The following is a 22,522-nucleotide window of genomic DNA, read 5'->3' on the forward strand; positions in this document are numbered from 1 at the left end:
GGGGGGTTACAGAGATAGGAGGGGGTGTAGGGGCTGGAGGGGGCTACAGAGATAGGGAGGGGGTGTAGGGGCTGGAGGGGGGTTACAGAGATAGGGAGGGGGTGTAGGGGCTGGAGGGGGGCTACAGAGATAGGGAGGGGGTGTAGGGGCTGGAGGGGGGTTACAGAGATAGGGAGGGGGTGTAGGGGCTGGGGGGGGTTACAGAGATAGGGAGGGGGTATAGGGGCTGGAGGGGGTTACAGAGATAGGGAGGGGCTGGAGGGGGTTACAGAGATAGGGAGGGGCTGGAGGGGGTTACAGAGATAGGGAGGGGATGTAGGGGCTGGAGGGGGTTACAGAGATAGGGAGGGGGTGTAGGGACTGGAGGGGGTTACAGAGATAGGGAGGGGGTGTAGGGACTGGAGGGGGGTTACAGAGATAGGGAGGGGGTGTAGGGGCTGGGGGGGATTACAGCGATAGGGAGGGGCTGGAGGGGGATACAGAGATAGGGAGGGGGTGGAGGGGGTTACAGAGATAGGGAGGGGATGTAGGGGCTGGAGGGGGTTACAGAGATAGGGAGGGGGTGTAGGGGCTGGAGGGGGTTACAGAGATAGGGAGGGGGTGTAGGGGCTGGAGGGGGTTACAGAGATAGGGAGGGGGTGTAGGGGCTGGAGGGGGTTACAGAGATAGGGAGGGGGTGTAGGGGCTGGAGGGGGTTACAGAGATAGGGAGGGGGTGTAGGGGCTGGAGGGGGTTACAGAGATAGGGAGGGGGTGTAGGGGCTGGTGGGGGTTACAGAGATAGGGAGGGGGTGTAGGGGCTGGAGGGGGTTACAGAGATAGGGAGGAGGGTTACAGCAATAGTGGGGGGTGGTGACAGTGATAGGGAGGGGGTGGTGACGGTGATAGGGAGGGGGTGGAGGGTCAGACTATGTGACTCCGTTAAGAGTGAGGTTGGTTATTTTTAGTTGTGGTCACACAGCAGACACTATGTGGAGGAAACCCTCGCTGGGTTCACGTTTGGAACAAATGATGCAAGTTTCCTGGGAGGAGGAGGTAGATGGGGAAAGCCCGTGTGGGGCTGATGTTGTGCTCCTGTCTCACGTTCCTCAGGGTTTTTTAAACAATGAGTATTAGACTGACGTACTGTCCGACGCCCAGCGTGCAATTGTGAACGACTGAGAGAGAATGGAAGAGGTGACACATAGAGCAAGCCTGGGATTCTGACTGCTCATTGAAGCAATTAAACTTTCCTCACCTCCAGGAGAAAGTGAGGACTGCAGATGCTGGAGATCAGAGCTGAAAATGTGTTGCTGGAAAAGCGCAGCAGATCAGGCAGCATCCAAGGAGCAGGAGAATCGACGTTTCGGGCATCAGCCCTTCTTCAGGAATGAGGAGGGTGTGTCCAGCAGGAGCAGGCTGAGACAATAACCTCCTCACCTCAGGGGATCTCCCATCCACCGCCTCCAACCTCATAGTCCCACAACCCCGCACCACCCGTTTCTACCTCCTGCCCAAAATCCACAAACCTGACTGCCCCGGCCGACCCATTGTCTCAGCTTGCTCCTGTCCCACCAAACTCATCTCTGCATACCTCAACACAGTCCTGTCCCCCTTAGTCCAAGAACTCCCCACCTACGTTCGGGACACCACCCACGCCCTCCACCTCCTCCATGATTTTCGCTTCCCCAGTCCCCAACGCCTTGTCTTCACCATGAACATCCAGTCCCTGTACATCTCCATCCCCCATCACGAAGGACTCAAAGCTCTCTGCTTCTTCCTTTCCCACCGTACCAACCAGTACCCTTCCACTGACACCGTCCTTCGACTGACTGAACTGGTCCTCACCCTGAACAACTTCTCTTTCCAATCCTCCCACTTCCTCCAAACCAAAGGAGTAGCCATGGGCACCCGCATGGGCCCCAGCTATGCCGACCTCTTCATAGGATATGTGGAACAGTCCATCTTCCGCAGCTACACTGGCACCACCCCCCACCTTTTCCTCCGCTACATCGATGACTGTATCGGCGCTGCCTCGTGCTCCCATGAGGAGGTTGAACAGTTCACCACTTTACTAACACCTTCCACCCCGACCTCAAATTTACCTGGACCGTCTCAGACTCCCTCCCTCCCCTTCCTGGACCTTTCCATTTCTATCTCGAGCGACCGAATCAACACGGACATTTACTATAAACCGACCGACTCCCACAGCTACCTAGACCACACCTACTCCCACCCTGCCCCCTGTAAAAACACCATCCCATATTCCCAATTCTTCGTCTCTGCCGCATCTGCTCCCAGGAGGACCAGTTCCAATACCGAACAACCCAGATGGCCTCCTTCTTCAAAGACTGCAATTTCCCCCTAGACGTGATTGACGATGCTCTCCACCGCATCTCTTCTACTTCCTGCTCCTCTGCCCTGGAGCCCCTCCCCTCCAATCACCACCAGGACAGAACCCCACTGGTCCTCACCTACCACCCCACCAACCTCCAGATACATCGTATCATCCTCCGTCATTTCCGCCACCTTCAAACAGACCCCCACCACCAGGGATATATTTTCCTCCCCTCCCCTGTCAGCGTTCCGGAGAGACCACTCCCTCCGTGACTCCCTCGTCAGGTCCACACCCCCCACCGACCCAACCTCCACTCCCGGTACCTTCCTCTGCAACCGCAAGAAATGCAAAACTTGCACCCACACCTCCCCCCTCACTTCCCTCCAAGGCCCCAAGGGATCCTTCCATATCCGTCACAAATTCACCTGCACCTCCACACACATCATTTACTGCATCCGCTGCACCCGATGTAGCCTCCTCTATATTGGGGAGACAGGCCGCCTACTTGCGGAACGTTTCAGAGAACACCTCTGGGATACCCGGACCAACCAACTCAACCACCCCGTAGCTCAACACTTCAACTCCCCCTCCCACTTCAGCAAGGACATGCAGGTCCTTGGATTCCTCCATCGCCAGACCATAGCAACGGTTGGAAGAAGAGCGCCTCATCTTCCGCCTAGGAACCCTCCAACCACAAGGGATGAACTCAGATTTCTCCAGTTTCCTCATTTCCCCTGCCCCCACCTTGTCTCAGTCAAATCCCTCGAACTCAGCACCACCTTCCTAACCTACAATCTTCTTCCTGACCTCTCCGCCCCCAACCCCTCTCCGGTCTATCACCCTCACCTTAACCTCCTTCCACCTATCGCATTTCCAACGCCCCTCCCCCAAGTCCCTCCTCCCTACCTTTTATCTTAGCCTGCTGGACACACTCTCCTCATTCCTGAAGAAGGGCTTATGCCCAAAACGTCGATTCTCCTGCTCCTTGGATGCTGCCTGACCTGCTGTGCTTTTCCAGCAACACATTTTCAGCTTTCCCCTCCTCCAGTCTGTTACACAGGAACAGCAGGAGGCCATTCGGCCCCTCCTCCTCCAGCCGGTTACACTTGACCAGATGGTCCACTTTGATCCCTCCTGCTGTTCCCAGGGCTAATCTGGGTGAATCCAGATTCTGTAGGTGGGTCGGGATACTGGGCAGAGCCTCTCACATCCAGGTTATCACTGACAGCGGCGATATATTTCCAAGTCGGGATGGTGAGGGGCTCGGAGGGGAACTTGCGGGGGGATGATGTTCCCATGTACCTGCTGCCCCTTATACTCCTCGATTGAAATGGCCGTGGGTTTGGAAGGTGCTGCCTGAGGGTCTTTGGTGAGTTTCTGCAGTGGGTCTTGTAGACGGTACACACTGCAGTTACTGAGGGTCGGTGGGGGGAGGGAGGGGATGGTACACACTGCAGTTACTGAGGGTCGGTGGGGGAGGGAGGGGATGGTACACACTGCAGTTACTGAGGGTCGGTGGGGGGAGGGAGGGGATGGTACACACTGCAGTTACTGAGGGTCGGTGGGGGAGGGAGGGGATGGTACACACTGCTGTTACTGAGGGTCGGTGGGGGGAGGGAGGGGATGGTACACACTGCTGTTACTGAGGGTCGGTGGGGGGAGGGAGGGGATGGCACACACTGCTGTTACTGAGGGTCGGTGGGGGGAGGGAGGGGATGGTACACACTGCTGTTACTGAGCATCGGTGGGGGGGGAGGGAGGGGATGGTACACACTGCTGTTACTGAGGGTCGGTGGGGGGAGGGAGGGGATGGTACACACTGCTGTTACTGAGGGTCGGTGGGGGGGAGGGAGGGGATGGTACACACTTCTGTTACTGAGCATCGGTGGGGGGGGAGGGAGGGGATGGTACACACTGCTGTTACTGAGGGTGGGGGGAGGGAGGGAGGGGATGGTACACACTGCTGTTACTGAGCGTCGGTGGGGGGATGGAGGGGATGTTTGTGGGTGTGGGGCCAATCCAGCGGGGGCGGCTTTGTCCCTGGATGGTGTCGAGCTTCTTGAGTGTTGTTGGAGCTGCCCCCACCCAGGGGCAAGTGGGGAGTATTCCCTCACCCTCCTGCCTTGGGCCTTGTCGATGGTGGGACAGGCTTTGGGGGGGGAGTCAGGAGGGGAGTTACTCGCTGCAGGATTCCCAGCCTCTGACCTGCTCTTGGAGCCGCTGTGTTTATGTGGTGGGGTGGGTCGAGTTGGGTTTCTGGTCCATGGTAACCCCCAGGATGGAGACAGTGGGGGATTCAGTGATGGGATGTCGAGAGGCAGTGATTCGAGTGTCTCTTATTGGGGCCAGTCATGGTGGGTGCTACAATGAGGAAGTCTCACTGTGAAAGTATTTCTTCTGTGAACAAGACAATCCATTTTGGAAACAAAACGTGTGTGAGAGTGCAGTATTTTTAATAGACATTAATATCCTGTATATTTACAAGGTACACAGTCATGGAACAGTTTGCAATGTAATAACAACAGCCACATCAATAAACAAAAGCATTAACTTCTCCAATGGCCTCTTTCTTTTTAACATCAAAACAAGGGGATAGCAGCAGGAGTAGGCCCCTGAATGGCCTCCTGCTGTGGTGTCGGTTTGGAGTGCGCTGTCCGAGAGTGTGGGCGAGATGCGGTTCAGTGTAGGGAATGGGGTTAGGGTCTGGAGGGGACTGACCGAGAGTGTGGAGTGGACTGTCTGAGGGGAGGGGGAAGGGTGGGGGGGAGGGGGTGTGGAGAGGGGGAAGGGGTGTGGTGAGGGGGAAGGGTGGAGGGGAGGGGGTGTGGCGAGGGGGAGGGGGTGTGGTGAGGGGGGGGGAAGGGGTGTGGAGGGGAGGGGGTGTGGCGAGGGGTGTGGGGGGGAAGGGGTGTGGAGGGGAAGGGGTGTGGGGGGGAGGGGGTGTGGCGAGGGGTGTGGGGGGGAAGGGGTGTGGAGGGGAGGGGGTGTGGCGAGGGGTGTGGAGGGGAGGGGGTGTGGGTGTGGCGAGGGGGGAAGGGGTGTGGCGAGGGGGAAGGGTGGAGGGGGGAAGGGGTGTGGCGAGGGGGAGAGGGAGGAGGGAGAGGGAAAAGGGAGAGTGGAGGGGAGGGGATGTGGAGGGGAGGGAGTGTGGAGTGGGGGGAGGGAGGAGGGGAGGGAGTGTGGAGAGGGGGCCGGGAGAGGGGTGCCCTGGGGTTCGGAGACACAGCACAGGCAGACACCTGTCAGAAACAAAAGCGATAAAACCATTGATCAAGTTTATTGTTGATGGGTTCGACTTCGTCCCAGTCCAGGGCAGAGCCTTCCACTCACGTCCCCAGATCCCCCTTTCCAACAAAATGATCAGAGTCGACAGGAATTCGCAATAAATACAGAAGGAGATTCCGATAAATAAAGGGAGGTATTTACAGGTAAACGGAGCGACGTACACATTAGAACATCACAGAGGGTCAGTTGAGACTGCTGAGGAGCAGATACAAACTCAGTAAGAGAGTGCAGTGAGCTCCCATTTCTGTTCTCGCACTCCCATTGCACAGTCGGTCATCACAACACTCAAAGCTTTTCTGCAGTTCCATTCCAAATATCATCTGCGTTGAATTCAGGTGACAAATCGAGTCAGAGAGACATCCTTGGAAATCGATTGTTAAATTGCGACCGGCTGGAGGAGGGACAAACAGATTGAGATAGGTGCAATAGTTTATCACCCTCAGACCCACCACCTCGTACATACACGATGATGAGACAGAATTGCAAAAATAATAATCATGGCAGGGCAAGTGCAAGTATTTCGGTTCACACTCGTCAGGACAAAAACACAAGAAAACCATTTTTAGACGGGGAGCAACAATTTAGCCAGCACGAAAAGAGACTGCTGATGGGTGAGTCAATTCATGACACTGCAATTTACACAAACACATCACTCCCGGCTCAATGTGGTGGGGGGAGGGAATATGGCCCTCAGGAATGGAACAAATCTAAGTACTTAAAGAGAGATTCCCGCACTGTTGAAGGGTCAGTGCTGAGGGAGCACCGCACTGTCGGAGGGTCAGTGCTGAGGGAGTGGGCACTGTCGGAGGGTCAGTGCTGAGGGAGTGGACACTGTCGGAGGGTCAGTGCTGAGGGAGCACCACACTGTCAGAGGGTCAGTGCTGAGGGAGCGCCGCAATGTCGGAGGGTCAGTGCTGAGGGAGTGCCGCACTGTCAGAGGGTCAGTGCTGAAGGAGCACCACAATGTCGGAGGGTCAGTACTGAGGGAGTGCCGCACTGCCAGAGGGTCAGTGCTGAGGGAGCGCCGCACTGTCGGAGGGTCAGTGCTGAGGGAGCACCGCACAGTCGGAGGGTCAGTGCTGAGGGAGCACCACACTGTCGGAGGGTCAGTGCTGAGGGAGTGCCGCACTGTCGGAGGGTCAGTGCTGAGGGAGCGCCACACTGTCGGAGGGTCAGTGCTGAGGGAGTGGGCACTGTCAGAGGGTCAGTGCTGAGGGAGCGCCGCACTGTCGGAGGGTCAGTGCTGAGGGAGTGGGCACTGTCAGAGGGTCAGTGCCGAGGGAGTGCAGCACTGTCAGAGGGTCAGTGCTGAGGGAGTGGGCACTGTCGGAGGGTCAGTGCTGAGGGAGTGGGCACTGTCGGAGGGTCAGTGCTGAGGGAGTGCCGCACTGTCGGAGGGTCAGTGCTGAGGGAGTGCCGCACTGTCGGAGGGTCAGTGCTGAGGGAGTGCCGCACTGTCGGAGGGTCAGTGCTGAGGGAGTGCCGCACTGTCGGAGGGTCAGTGCTGAGGGAGTGCCGCACTGTGGGAAGGTCAGTGCTGAGGGAGTGCCGCACTGTCGGAGTGTCAGTGCTGAGGGAGTGGGCACTGTCGGAGGGTCAGTGCTGAGGGAGTGCCGCACTGTCAGCGGGTCAGCTTGGATTGAAATCAGATTTAAATTCAAGATGATTTACATCAGAGAGATGCGATGTGACCCACTGTGACAATTAAGAAACTGCTCCATTCCTGACCGATGACAGATTTATGGATCTGGGAGCCCTCAAGCTGTCCTCATTCACTCCATGTATGAAACCCACCCCATCCCTGTAACCCCCTGCCTATCCCTGTAACCCCCTCCAGCCCCTACACCCCCTCCCTATCTCTGTAACCCCCTCCAGCCCCTACACCCCCTCCCTATCTCTGTAACCTCCTCCAGACCCTACACCCCCTCCCTATCTCTGTAACCCCCTCCAGCCCCTACCCCCCCTCCCTATCTCTGTAACCCCCTCCAGCCCCTACCCCCCTCCCTATCTCTGTAACTCCCTCCAGTCCCTACACCCCTTCCCTATCTCTGTAACCCCCTACAGTCCCTACACCCCTCCCTATCTCTGTAACTCCCTCCAGTCCCTACACCCCCTCCCTATCTCTGTAACCCCCTCCAGCCCCTACACCCCCTCCCTATCTCTGTAACCCCCTCCAGCCCCTACACCCCCTCCCTATCTCTGAAACCCCCTCCAGCCCCTACACCCCCTCCCTATCTCTCTAACCCCCTCCAGCTGCTACACTCCCTCCCTATCTCTGTAACCCCCTCCAGCCCCTACACCCCCTCCCTATCTCTGTAACCCCCCTCCAGCCCCTACACCCCCTCCCTATCTCTGTAACTCCCTCCAGCCCCTACACCACCTCCCTATCTCTGTAACCCCCCTAGCCCCTACACCACCTCCCTATCTCTGTAACCCCCCAGCCCCTACACCACCTCCCTATCTCTGTAACCCCCCTAGCCCCTTCACCCCCTCCCTATCTCTGTAACCCCCTCCAGCCCCTACACCCCCTCCCTATCTCTGTAACTCCCTCCAGCCCCTACACCACCTCCCTATCTCTGTAACCCCCCTAGCCCCTACACCACCTCCCTATCTCTGTAACCCCCTCCAGCCCCTACACTCCCTCCCTATCTCTGTAATCCCTTCCAGCCCCTACACCCCCTCCCTATCTCTGTAACCCCCTCCAGCCACTACATCCCCTCCCTATCTCTGTAACCCCCTCCAGCCACTACACCCCCTCCCTATCTCTGTAACCCCCTCCAGCCCCTACACCCCCTCCCTATCCCTGTAACCCCCTCCAGCCCCTACACCCCCTCCCTATCTCTGTAACCCCCTCCAGCCCCTACACCCCCCTCCCTATCTCTGTAACCCCCTCCAGTCTCTACACCCCCTCCCTATCTCTGTAACCCCCTCCAGCCACAACACCCCCTCCCTATCTCTGTAACCCCCTCCAGCCCCTACAACCCCTCCCTATCTCTGTAACCCCCTCCAGCCCCTACACCCCCTCCCTATCGCTGTAACCCCCTCCAGCCCCTACACCCCCTCCCTATCTCTGTGACCCCCTCCAGCCCCTACACCCCCTCCCTATCTCTGTAACCCCCCTCCAGCCCCTACACCCCCTCCCTATCTCTGTAACCCCCTCCAGCCCCTACATCCCTCAGAGATCTCTGTGGTCCTACAGTTCCCACCCCTCAATCACCCCAGGGCACTTCACTGTTAGCAAAATTCCCTCCCTCGTAATGGGTGCTCGATAAATGCAGCCGATTGTTGTTGAGAGACAGAAGCGGTGACCTACTGTCCGCGAGGTAATGTTGAAGTCTTCCACACTTGGTCTGCGTCCCCTGACAGCGTATCCGCCCTTTCTTGGTGCACTTAAAATCGTTCTGCATTTCCAAACAACCAACACACATCTGACTGCTTTCCTGGCTGACTGGAAAACAGGGAGAAACAAAAATAAGCTTCGATCATTCCAACATCTGCCAAGGACGCTCCTCTCCTTCACATTCCGTCTCTCCCGAAATCTCCCAGCTCTTGGTGGCTGTTGCGATTGGAGGTGCCTCTCCTGAGTCTCTAACTACCCTCTCAGGAACTCACTGTTCGTTTCCTGTATTTTCAGGAACTCCTGGGACATGGGGGTCACTGGCTGAGCCCAGTATTTATCGCCCCATGTCCCTGACGGCCCCCTCCCCCGGTTTGAGAAGGTGGGGGGTGAGCTGCCTTCTTGCAGTCCATGTGCTGTGGGTAGACCCACAATGTCTCTGAGGGAAGGGATTCCAGGATTCGGACCCAGGAAGGAACGGCCGATATATTTCCAAGTCGGGATGGTGAGGGGTTCAGAGGGGACCTTGCAAGGGGGTGTCCCCATGTATCTGCTGCCCCTTGTCCTTCCAGATGGAAGTGGCTGTGGGTTTGGAAGGTGCTGCCTGAGGATCTTTGGTGAGTTTCTGCAGTGGGTCTTGTAGATGGTACACACTGCTGTTACTGAGGGTCGGTGGGGGGAGGGAGGGGATGGTACACACTGCTGTTACTGAGGGTCGGTGGGGGGAGGGAGGGGATGGTACACACTGCTGTTACTGAGCGTCGGTGGGGGAGGGAGGGGATGGTATACACTGCTGTTACTGAGGGTCGGTGGGGGGAGGGAGGGGATGGTACACACTGCTGTTACTGAGGGTCGGTGGGGGGAGGGAGGGGATGGTACACACTGCTGTTACTGAGGGTCGGTGGGGGGAGGGAGGGGATGGTACACACTGCTGTTACTGAGGGTCGGTGGGGGGAGGGAGGGGATGGTACACACTGCTGTTACTGAGGGTCGGTGGGGGGAGGGAGGGGATGGTACACACTGCTGTTACTGAGGGTCGGTGGGGGAGGGAGGGGATGGTACACACTGCTGTTACTGAGGGTCGGTGGGGGGAGGGAGGGGATGGTACACACTGCTGTTACTGAGGGTCGGTGGGGGGAGGGAGGGGATGGTACACACTGCTGTTACTGAGGGTCGGTGGGGGGAGGGAGGGGATGGTACACACTGCTGTTACTGAGGGTCGGTGGGGAGGGAGGGGATGGTATACACTGCTGTTACTGAGGGTCGGTGGGGGGGAGGGAGGAATTATTTGTGGGTGTGGGGCCAATCCAGCGGGGGGCTGCTCTGTCCCTGGATGGTGTTGTGCTTCTTGAGTGTTGTTGGATCTGCCCCCATCCAGGGGCAAGTGGGGAGTATTCCCTCACCCTCCTGCCTTGGGCCTTGTCGATGGTGGGACAGGATTTGGGGGGGGAGTCAGGAGGGGAGGTATTTGCTGCAGGATTCCCAGCCTCTGACCTGCTCTTGGACCCACTGTGTTTATGTGGTGGGTCCAGTTTCTGGTTAACAGTAACACTGCCACAAACACTACGTGGGACAAACAGGAAGAAGTTAGCCACCAGGATACACGAACACCAGCTAGCCACAAAAAGACACGACCCTTTCTCCCTTGTAGCCCTACACACGGATGAAAAAAACCCACCATTTTGACTGGGACAACACATCTATCCTGGGACAGGCTGAGCAAAGACATGCCAGAGAATTCCTAGAGGCCTGGTACTCCAACCACAACACCATAAACAAACACATAGATCTAGATATCATCTATCAACTCCTTGGAAAGCAAGCAGGAAATGACATCAACACAAACCCTAGGAACCCCATCCAGGAGAAAGATATAAATAGAAAGCAGGAGATAACAGTTTCGCTTCACTTGGAGGACGCCACTGATGATGTCACCGAGCCAGGTAATAAAACATCTGGATATCAAACCTACAGCTCAGCGAGCAAACCTACACCCCAACTAACCCTCACGACGTGAAGGTTATTGACTTGCGGAGTGCTCAGCTCATCAAACAGATTTATTCCTGTCTCCCACCACCTACGCCCATCAGCTGCCTGTCCTCAGATCCCAACAACGCCACCCCCTCCAATCGCCCCAGGTCACTGCTGGGATTTGCCTCCCCCTTCCACACAGAGCTGGCCTTGAGAAATACGGGAGAGGTTATTCAATTATATTAATGTTAGGATTATCGAGAGAATCACAGATCGAGAGAAGGAGAAACAGGGAGGTGGAGAGAGAGACGGATAAAGGGATAAAGGGAGATAGGTACGTGGATAGTGAGCAAGATAGGGAGTGGGAGAGAGACAGGGACAGACAGACAGACAGAGACACACACACACACACACACACATACAGATATATACACACACAGATACATATATACAAACACACAGATATATATATACACACGCACGCGCACACACAGACAGAGGGAGACATATATACACACTCACACACACAGACATATATATATATATATATATATACACGCACACATGCGTGCACACACACACAAATATATATACACATGCGCACACACAGATATATACACACATGCACACAGACCCTCAGATGGAGACAGATACACATTGAGACGGACAGAGAGAGAGAGAGAGAGACATACTCACACACACAGACACTCACACCCACACACAGATAGAGACTCAGATAGACAGACAAACAGTGGGATAGACAGACAGAGAGACAATGAGAGAGAGAGACTCAGGGATAAAGGTAAAGAGGTAAACAAAGAGACATGCTGGGGTACAATGGTAGTGACACAGAATGTAAAGAGAAAGACCGTGAGGTGAATATATAGATGGACCGAACTGTCCAGAGAGTGTGAGAGACTGAGACAAAGATAGAGGGCTGGACGGATGAAGGAAGGAAGACAGTGTAACACAGAGAATAGGAGGGAAAGAGAAAGGAAGACAAAAGCGCAGAGGGATAGAGATAGACAGAGATGTATATTGGTGGGTAGAAACAGACAAAGATGGGGAGAGGGAGACAGGGGGATTTAAACAGATACAGACGGGGAGAGGGAGACAGAGGGATATAAACAGATAGAGACAGGGAGAGGGAGACAGGGGGATATAAACAGATAGAGACGGGGAGAGGGAGACAGGGAGATATAAACAGATAGAGACAGGGAGAGGGAGACAGGGGGATATAAACAGATAGAGACGGGGAGAGGGAGACAGGGGGATATAAACAGATAGAGACGGGGAGAGGGAGACAGGGGGATATAAACAGATAGAGACGGGGAGAGGGAGACAGGGGGATATAAACAGATAGAGACAGGGAGAGGGAGACAGGGGGATATAAACAGATAGAGATGGGGAGAGGGGGACAGGGGGATATAAACAGATAGACACGGGGAGAGGGAGACAGGGGGATATAAACAGATAGAGATGGGGAGAGGGAGACAGGGGGATATAAACAGATAGAGACAGGGAGAGGGAGACGGGGATATAAACAGATAGAGACAGGGAGAGGGAGACAGGGGGATATAAACAGATAGAGACGGGGAGAGGGAGACAGGGGGATATAAACAGATAGAGACGGGGAGAGGGAGACAGGGAAATATAAACAGATAGAGACGGGGAGAGGGAGACAGGGAAATATAAACAGATAGAGACGGGGAGAGGGAGACAGGGGAATATAAACAGATAGAGACGGGGAGAGGGAGACAGAGGGATATAAACAGATAGAGACAGGGAGAGGGAGACAGGGGGATATAAACAGATAGAGACGGGGAGAGGGAGACAGGGGGATATAAACAGATAGAGACGGGGAGAGGGAGACAGGGGGATATAAACAGATAGAGACGAGGAGAGGGAGACAGGGGGATATAAACAGATAGAGACGGGGAGAGGGAGACAGGGGGATATAAACAGATAGAGACGGGGAGAGGGAGACAGGGGGATATAAACAGATAGAGACGGGGAGAGGGAGACAGGGGGATATAAACAGATAGAGACGGGGAGAGGGAGACAGGGGGATATAAACAGATAGAGACAGGGAGAGGAAGACAGGGAAATATAAACAGATAGAGACGGGGAGAGGGAGACAGGGAGATATAAACAGATAGAGATGGGGAGAGGGAGACAGAGGGATATAAACAGATAGAGACAGGGAGAGGGAGACAGGGGGATATAAACAGATAGAGACGGGGAGAGGGAGACAGGGGGATATAAACAGATAGAGACAGGGAGAGGGAGACAGAGGGATATAAACAGATAGAGACAGGGAGAGGGAGACAGGGGGATATAAACAGATAGAGACGGGGAGAGGGAGACAGGGGGATATAAACAGATAGAGATGGGGAGAGGGAGACAGGGGGATATAAACAGATAGAGACGGGGAGAGGGAGACAGGGGGATATAAACAGATAGAGACGGGGAGAGGGAGAAAGAGGGATATAAACAGATAGAGACGGGGAGAGGGAGACAGGGGGATATAAACACATAGAGACGGGGAGAGGGAGACAGGGGGATATAAACAGATAGAGACGGGGAGAGGGAGACAGGGGAATATAAACCGATGGAGACAGGGAGAGGGATACAGGGGGATATAAACAGATAGAGACAGGGAGAGGGAGACAGGGAGATATAAACAGATAGAGATGGGGAGAGGGAGACAGGGAAATATAAACAGATAGAGACGGGGAGAGGGAGACAGGGGAATATAAACAGATAGAGACGGGGAGAGGGAGACAGGGGGATATAAACAGATAGAGACGGGGAGTGGGAGACAGGGAAATATAAACAGATAGAGACGGGGAGAGGGAGACAGGGGGATATAAACAGATAGAGACGGGGAGAGGGAGACAGGGGGATATAAACAGATAGAGACGGGGAGAGGGAGACAGAGGGATATAAACAGATAGAGACGGGGAGAGGGTGACAGGGGAATATAAACAGATAGAGACGGGGAGAGGGAGACAGGGAGATATAAACAGATAGAGACGGGGGGAGGGAGACAGAGGGATATAAACAGATAGAGACGGGGAGAGGGAGACAGGGGGATATAAACAGATAGAGACGGGGAGAGGGTGACAGGGGGATATAAACAGATAGAGACAGGGAGAGGGAGACAGGGGGATATAAACAGATAGAGACGGGGAGAGGGAGACAGGGGGATATAAACAGATAGAGATGGGGAGAGGGAGACAGGGGATATAAACAGATAGAGACGGGGAGAGGGAGACAGAGGGATATAAACAGATAGAGACAGGGAGAGGGAGACAGGGGGATATAAACAGATAGAGACAGGGAGAGGGAGACGGGGATATAGACAGATAGAGACAGGGAGTGGGAGACAGAGGAATATAAACAGATAGAGACAGGGAGAGCGAGACAGGGGGATATAAACAGATAGAGACGGGGAGAGGGAGACAGGGGGATATAAACAGATAGAGATGGGGAGAGGGAGACAGGGGGATATAAACAGATAGAGACGGGGAGAGGGAGACAGAGGGATATAAACAGATAGAGATGGGGAGAGGGAGACAGAGGGATATAAACAGATAGAGACGGGGAGAGGGAGACAGAGGGATATAAACAGATAGAGACGGGGAGAGGGAGACAGGGGGATATAAACAGATAGAGACAGGGAGAGGGAGACAGAGGGATATAAACAGATAGAGACGGGGAGAGGGAGACAGAGGGATATAAACAGATAGAGACGGGGAGAGGGAGACAGAGGGATATAAACAGATAGAGACGGGGAGAGGGAGACAGGGGGATATAAACAGATAGAGACAGGGAGAGGGAGACGGGGGGATATAAACAGATAGAGACGGTGAGAGGGAGACAGGGGGATATAAACAGATAGAGACGGGGAGAGGGAGACAGGGGAATATAAACCGATGGAGACAGGGAGAGGGATACAGGGGGATATAAACAGATAGAGACAGGGAGAGGGAGACAGGGAGATATAAACAGATAGAGATGGGGAGAGGGAGACAGGGAAATATAAACAGATAGAGACGGGGAGAGGGAGACAGGGGAATATAAACAGATAGAGACGGGGAGAGGGAGACAGGGGGATATAAACAGATAGAGACGGGGAGTGGGAGACAGGGAAATATAAACAGATAGAGACGGGGAGAGGGAGACAGGGGGATATAAACAGATAGAGACGGGGAGAGGGAGACAGGGGGATATAAACAGATAGAGACAGGGAGAGGGAGACAGAGGGATATAAACAGATAGAGACGGGGAGAGGGAGACAGAGGGATATAAACAGATAGAGACGGGGAGAGGGAGACGGGGGGATATAAACAGATAGAGACAGGGAGAGGGAGACAGGGGGATATAAACAGATAGAGACGGGGAGAGGGTGACAGGGGGATATAAACAGATAGAGACGGGGAGAGGGAGACAGGGGGATATAAACAGATAGAGACGGGGAGAGGGAGACAGGGGGATATAAACAGTTAGAGACGGGGAGAGGGAGACAGGGGGATATAAACAGTTAGAGACGGGGAGAGGGAGACAGGGGGATATAAACAGATAGAGACGGGGGGAGGGAGACAGAGGGATATAAACAGATAGAGACAGGGAGAGGGAGACAGGGGGATATAAACAGATAGAGACGGGGAGAGGGAGACAGGGGGATATAAACAGATAGAGACAGGGAGAGGGAGACAGGGGGATATAAACAGATAGAGACAGGGAGAGGGAGACGGGGGATATAAACAGATAGAGACAGGGAGTGGGAGACAGGGGGATATAAACAGATAGAGACGGGGAGAGGGAGACAGGGGGATATAAACAGATAGAGACAGGGAGCGGGAGACAGGGGGATATAAACAGATAGAGACGGGGAGAGGGAGACAGGGGGATATAAACAGATAGAGACGGGGAGAGGGAGACAGGGGGATATAAACAGATAGAGATGGGGAGAGGGATACAGGGGGATATAAACAGATAGAGACGGGGAGAGGGAGACAGGGGGATATAAACAGATAGAGACGGGGAGAGGGAGACAAGGGGATATAAACAGATAGAGACAGGGAGAGGGAGACAGGGGGATATAAACAGATAGAGACGGGGAGAGGGAGACAGAGGGATATAAACAGATAGAGACAGGGAGAGGGAGACAGGGGGATATAAACAGATAGAGACGGTGAGAGGGAGAGGGGGGATATAAACAGATCGAGACGGGGAGTGGGAGACAGGGGGATATAAACAGATAGAGACAGGGAGAGGGAGACGGGGGATATAAACAGATAGAGACGGGGAGAGGGGGGCAGGGGGATATAAACAGATAGAGACGGGGAGAGGGGGACAGGGGGATATAAACAGATAGAGACGGGGAGAGGGTGACAGGGGGATATAAACAGGTAGAGACGGGGAGAGGGAGACAGGGGGATATAAACAGATAGAGACAGGGAGAGGGGGACAGAGGGATATAAACAGATAGAGACGGGGAGAGGGGGACAGGGGGATATAAACAGATAGAGACGGGGAGATGGTGACAGGGGGATATAAACAGATAGAGACGGGGAGAGGGAGACAGGGGAATATAAACAGATAGAGACGGGGAGAGGGAGACAGGGGGATATAAACAGATAGAGACGGGGAGAGGGAGACAGGGGATATAAAGAGATAGAGACGGGGAGAGGGAGACAGAGGGATATAAACAGATAGAGACGGGGAGTGGGAGACGGGGGATATAAACAGATAGAGACAGGGAGAGGGAGACAGGGGGATATAAACAGATAGAGACGGGGGAGGGAGACGGGGGATATAAACAGATAGAGACAGGGAGAGGGAGACAGGGGGATATAAACAGATAGAGACGGGGGAGGGAGACAGGGGGATATAAACAGATAGAGACGGGGAGAGGGAGACAGGGGGATATAAACAGATAGAGACGGGGAGAGGGAGACAGGCGGATATAAACAGATAGAGATGGGGAGAGGGGGACAGGGGGATATAAACAGATAGAGACGGGGAGAGGGAGACAGGGGGATATAAACAGATAGAGACGGGGAGAGGGAGACAGGGGGATATAAACAGATAGAGATGGGGAGAGGGAGACAGGGGGATATAAACAGATAGAGACGGGGAGAGGGAGACAGGGGGATATAAACAGATAGAGACAGGGAGAGGGAGACAGGGGGATATAAACAGATAGAGATGGGGAGAGGGAGACAGGGGGATATAAACAGATAGAGACGGGGAGAGGGAGACAGGGGGATATAAACAGATAGAGACGGGGAGAGGGAGACAGGCGGATATAAACAGATAGAGATGGGGAGAGGGGGACAGGGGGATATAAACAGATAGAGACAGGGAGAGGGGGACAGAGGGATATAAACAGATAGAGACGGGGAGTGGGAGACGGGGGATATAAACAGATAGAGACAGGGAGAGGGAGACAGGGGGATATAAACAGATAGAGACGGGGAGAGGGAGACAGGGGATATAAACAGATAGAGACGGGGAGAGGGAGACAGGGGGATATAAACAGATAGAGACGGGGAGAGGGGGACAGAGGGATATAAACAGATAGAGACGGGGAGAGGGAGACAGGGGATATAAACAGATAGAGACGGGGAGAGGGAGACAGGGGATATAAACAGATAGAGACGGGGAGAGGGAGACAGAGGGATATAAACAGATAGAGACGGGGAGAGGGAGACAGGGGATATAAACAGATAGAGACGGGGAGAGGGAGACAGAGGGATATAAACAGATAGAGACGGGGAGAGGGAGACAGAGGGATATAAACAGATAGAGACCGGGAGAGGGAGACAGGGGGATATAAACAGATAGAGACAGGGAGAGGGAGACAGGGGGATATAAACAGATAGAGACGGGGAGAGGGAGACAGGGGATATAAACAGATAGAGACGGGGAGAGGGAGACAGAGGGATATAAACAGATAGAGACCGGGAGAGGGAGACAGGGGGATATAAACAGATAGAGACGGGGAGAGGGAGACAGGGGGATATAAACAGATAGAGACAGGGAGAGGGAGACGGGGATATAAACAGATAGAGATGGGGAGAGGGAGACAGGGGAATATAAACAGATAGAGACAGGGAGAGGGGGACAGAGGGATATAAACAGATAGAGACGGGGAGAGGGAGACAGGGGGATATAAACAGATAGAGACAGGGAGAGGGAGACGGGGATATAAACAGATAGAGACGGGGAGAGGGAGACAGGGGGATATAAACAGATAGAGACGGGGAGAGGGAGACAGGGGGATATAAACAGATAGAGACGGGGAGAGGGAGACAGGGGGATATAAACAGATAGAGACAGGGAGAGGGAGACGGGGATATAAACAGATAGAGACGGGGAGAGGGAGACAGAGGGATATAAACAGATAGAGACGGGGAGAGGGAGACAGGGGGATATAAACAGATAGAGACACGGAGAGGGAGACAGAGGGATATAAACAGATAGAGACGGGGAGAGGGAGACAGGGGGATATAAACAGATAGAGACAGGGAGAGGGAGACAGGGGGATATAAACAGATAGAGACAGGGAGAGGGAGACAGGGGGATATAAACAGATAGAGACAGGGAGAGGGAGACAGGGGGATATAAACAGATAGAGACGGGGAGAGGGGGACAGAGGGATATAAACTGATAGAGATGGGGAGAGGGAGACAGGGGGATATAAACAGATAGAGACAGGGAGAGGGAGACAGAGGGATATAAACAGATAGAGACGGGGAGAGGGAGACAGAGGGATATAAACAGATAGAGACGGGGAGAGGGAGACAGGGGGATATAAACAGATAGAGACAGGGAGAGGGAGACAGGGGGATATAAACAGATAGAGATGGGGAGAGGGAGACAGGGGGATATAAACAGATAGAGACAGGGAGAGGGAGACAGGGAAATATAAACAGATAGAGACGGGGAGAGGGAGACAGGGAGATATAAACAGATAGAGATGGGGAGAGGGAGACAGAGGGATATAAACAGATAGAGACAGGGAGAGGGAGACAGGGGGATATAAACAGATAGAGACGGGGAGAGGGAGACAGGGGGATATAAACAGATAGAGACAGGGAGAGGGAGACAGAGGGATATAAACAGATAGAGACAGGGAGAGGGAGACAGGGGGATATAAACAGATAGAGACGGGGAGAGGGAGACAGGGGGATATAAACAGATAGAGACGGGGAGAGGGAGACAGGGGGATATAAACAGATAGAGACGGGGAGAGGGAGACAGGGGGTTATAAACAGATAGAGACGGGGAGAGGGAGAAAGAGGGATATAAACAGATAGAGACGGGGAGAGGGAGACAGGGGGATATAAACACATAGAGACGGGGAGAGGGAGACAGGGGGATATAAACAGATAGAGACGGGGAGAGGGAGACAGGGGGATATAAACAGATAGAGACGGGGAGAGGGAGACAGGGGGATATAAACAGATAGAGACGGGGAGAGGGGGACAGGGGGATATAAACAGATAGAGACGGGGAGAGGGAGACAGGGGGATATAAACAGATAGAGATGGGGAGAGGGAGACAGGGGGATATAAACAGATAGAGACAGGGAGAGGGTGACAGGGGAATATAAACAGATAGAGACAGGGAGAGGGAGACAGGGAGATATAAACAGATAGAGACAGGGAGAGGGAGACAGGGGGATATAAACAGATAGAGACGGGGAGAGGGAGACAGGGGGATATAAACAGATAGAGACGGGGAGAGGGAGACAGGGGGATATAAACAGATAGAGACAGGGAGAGGGAGACAGGGAGATATAAACAGATAGAGACGGGGAGTGGGAGACAGGGGGATATAAACAGATAGAGATGGGGAGAGGGAGACAGAGGGATATAAACAGATAGAGACAGGGAGAGGGAGACAGGGGGATATAAACAGATAGAGATGGGGAGAGGGAGACAGAGGGATATAAACAGATAGAGACAGGGAGAGGGAGACAGGGGGATATAAACAGATAGAGACAGGGAGAGGGGAACAGGGGAATATAAACAGATAGAGACGGGGGGAGGGAGACAGGGGGATATAAACAGATAGAGACGAGGAGAGGGAGACAGGGGGATATAAACAGATAGAGACGGGGAGAGGGAGACAGGGGGATATAAACAGATAGAGACGGTGAGAGGGAGAGGGGGGATATAAACAGATCGAGACGGGGAGTGGGAGACAGGGGGATATAAACAGATAGAGACAGGGAGAGGGAGACGGGGGATATAAACAGATAGAGACGGGGAGAGGGGGGCAGGGGGATATAAACAGATAGAGACGGGGAGAGGGGGACAGGGGGATATAAACAGATAGAGACGGGGAGAGGGAGACAGGGGGATATAAACAGATAGAGACGGGGAGAGGGAGACAGGGAAATATAAACAGATAGAGACGGGGAGAGGGAGACAGGGGGATATAAACAGACAGAGACGGGGAGAGGGTGACAGGGGGATATAAACAGATAGAGACGGGGAGAGGGAGACAGGGGGATATAAACAGTTAGAGACAGGGAGAGGGGGACAGAGGGATATAAACAGATAGAGACGGGGAGAGGGGGGCAGGGGGATATAAACAGATAGAGACGGGGAGATGGTGACAGGGGGATATAAACAGATCGAGACGGGGAGAGGGAGACAGGGGATTATAAACAGATAGAGACGGGGAGAGGGAGACAGGGGGATAGAAACAGATAGAGACGGGGAGAGGGAGACAGGGGATATAAAGAGATAGAGACGGGGAGAGGGAGACAGAGGGATATAAACAGATAGAGACGGGGAGTGGGAGACGGGGGATATAAACAGATAGAGACAGGGAGAGGGAGACAGGGGGATATAAACAGATAGAGACGGGGGAGGGAGACGGGGGATATAAACAGATAGAGACAGGGAGAGGGAGACAGGGGGATATAAACAGATAGAGACGGGGGAGGGAGACAGGGGGATATAAACAGATAGAGACGGGGGAGGGAGGCAGGGGGATATAAACAGATAGAGACGGGGAGAGGGAGACGGGGGGATATAAACAGATAGAGACAGGGAGAGGGAGACAGGGGGATATAAACAGATAGAGACGGGGGAGGGAGACAGGGGGATATAAACAGATAGAGACGGGGAGAGGGAGACAGGGGGATATAAACAGATAGAGACAGGGAGAGGGAGACAGGGGGATATAAACAGATAGAGACGGGGAGAGGGAGACGGGGGGATATAAACAGATAGAGACGGGGAGAGGGAGACAGGGGGATATAAACAGATAGAGATGGGGAGAGGGAGACAGGGGGATATAAACAGATAGAGACGGTGAGAGGGAGACAGGGGGATATAAACAGATAGAGACGGGGAGAGGGAGACAGAGGGATATAAACAGATAGAGACGGGGAGAGGGAGACAGGGGGATATAAACAGATAGAGACGGGGAGAGGGAGACAGAGGGATATAAACAGATAGAGACGGGGAGTGGGAGACAGAGGGATATAAACAGATAGAGACAGGGAGAGGGGGACAGGGGGATATAAACAGATAGAGACGGGGAGAGGGAGACAGGGGATATAAACAGATAGAGACGGGGAGAGGGAGACAGAGGGATATAAACAGATAGAGACGGGGAGAGGGAGACAGGGGATATAAACAGATAGAGACGGGGAGTGGGAGACGGGGGATATAAACAGATAGAGACAGGGAGAGGGAGACAGGGGATATAAACAGATAGAGACGGGGGGAGGGAGACAGAGGGATATAAACAGATAGAGACGGGGAGAGGGAGACAGAGGGATATAAACAGATAGAGACAGGGAGAGGGAGACAGGGGGATATAAACAGATAGAGACGGGGGGAGGGAGACAGGGGGATATAAACAGATAGAGACGGGGAGTGGGAGACGGGGGATATAAACAGATAGAGACAGGGAGAGGGAGACAGGGGATATAAACAGATAGAGACGGGGAGTGGGAGACGGGGGATATAAACAGATAGAGACAGGGAGAGGGAGACAGGGGATATAAACAGATAGAGACGGGGGGAGGGAGACAGCGGCATATAAACAGATAGAGACGGGGAGAGGGAGACAGGGGGATATAAACAGATAGAGACGGGGAGAGGGAGACAGGGGGATATAAACAGATAGAGACGGGGAGAGGGAGACGGGGATATAAACAGATAGAGATGGGGAGAGGGAGACAGGGGGATATAAACAGATAGAGACGGGGAGAGGGAGACAGGGGGATATAAACAGATAGAGACGGAGAGGGAGACAGGGGGATATAAACAGATAGAGATGGGGAGAGGGAGACAGGGGGATATAAACAGATAGAGACGGGGAGAGGGGGACAGGGGGATATAAACAGATAGAGACAGGGAGAGGGGGACAGAGGGATATAAACAGATAGAGACGGGGAGTGGGAGACGGGGGATATAAACAGATAGAGACGGGGAGAGGGAGACAGGGGGATATAAACAGATAGAGACGGGGAGAGGGAGAGGGGGGATATAAACAGATCGAGACGGGGAGTGGGAGACAGGGGGATATAAACAGATAGAGACAGGGAGAGGGAGACAGGGGGATATAAACAGATAG

The 22,522-nt window shown here is 53.9% G+C and overlaps 1 protein-coding gene across 2 annotated transcripts in view; it reads right to left on the minus strand.

Moving 5' to 3' along the window:
* Positions 1 to 5,341: 5,341 nt before the first annotated feature.
* LOC140459019 (prostate stem cell antigen-like) overlaps positions 5,342 to 22,522 on the minus strand; it is a 55,467-nt gene continuing 38,286 nt past the window's right edge. Inside the window, exons 4-5 of one of the 2 annotated variants that reach the window (XM_072553733.1) lie at positions 8,915 to 9,045; positions 5,342 to 5,992 (exon numbers count right to left, since the gene is read on the minus strand). In XM_072553733.1, coding sequence (XP_072409834.1) covers positions 5,978 to 5,992; positions 8,915 to 9,045 — 146 coding nt within the window. In that variant the 3' untranslated portion in view covers positions 5,342 to 5,977. Of the gene's footprint in view, positions 5,993 to 8,914; positions 9,050 to 22,522 lie in introns of both variants that reach the window. The other variant, XM_072553732.1, reaches the window with a different exon arrangement.

The sequence above is a fragment of the Chiloscyllium punctatum genome, chromosome 34, assembly GCF_047496795.1.
Source record: "Chiloscyllium punctatum isolate Juve2018m chromosome 34, sChiPun1.3, whole genome shotgun sequence".
Taxonomy (NCBI): domain Eukaryota; kingdom Metazoa; phylum Chordata; class Chondrichthyes; order Orectolobiformes; family Hemiscylliidae; genus Chiloscyllium; species Chiloscyllium punctatum.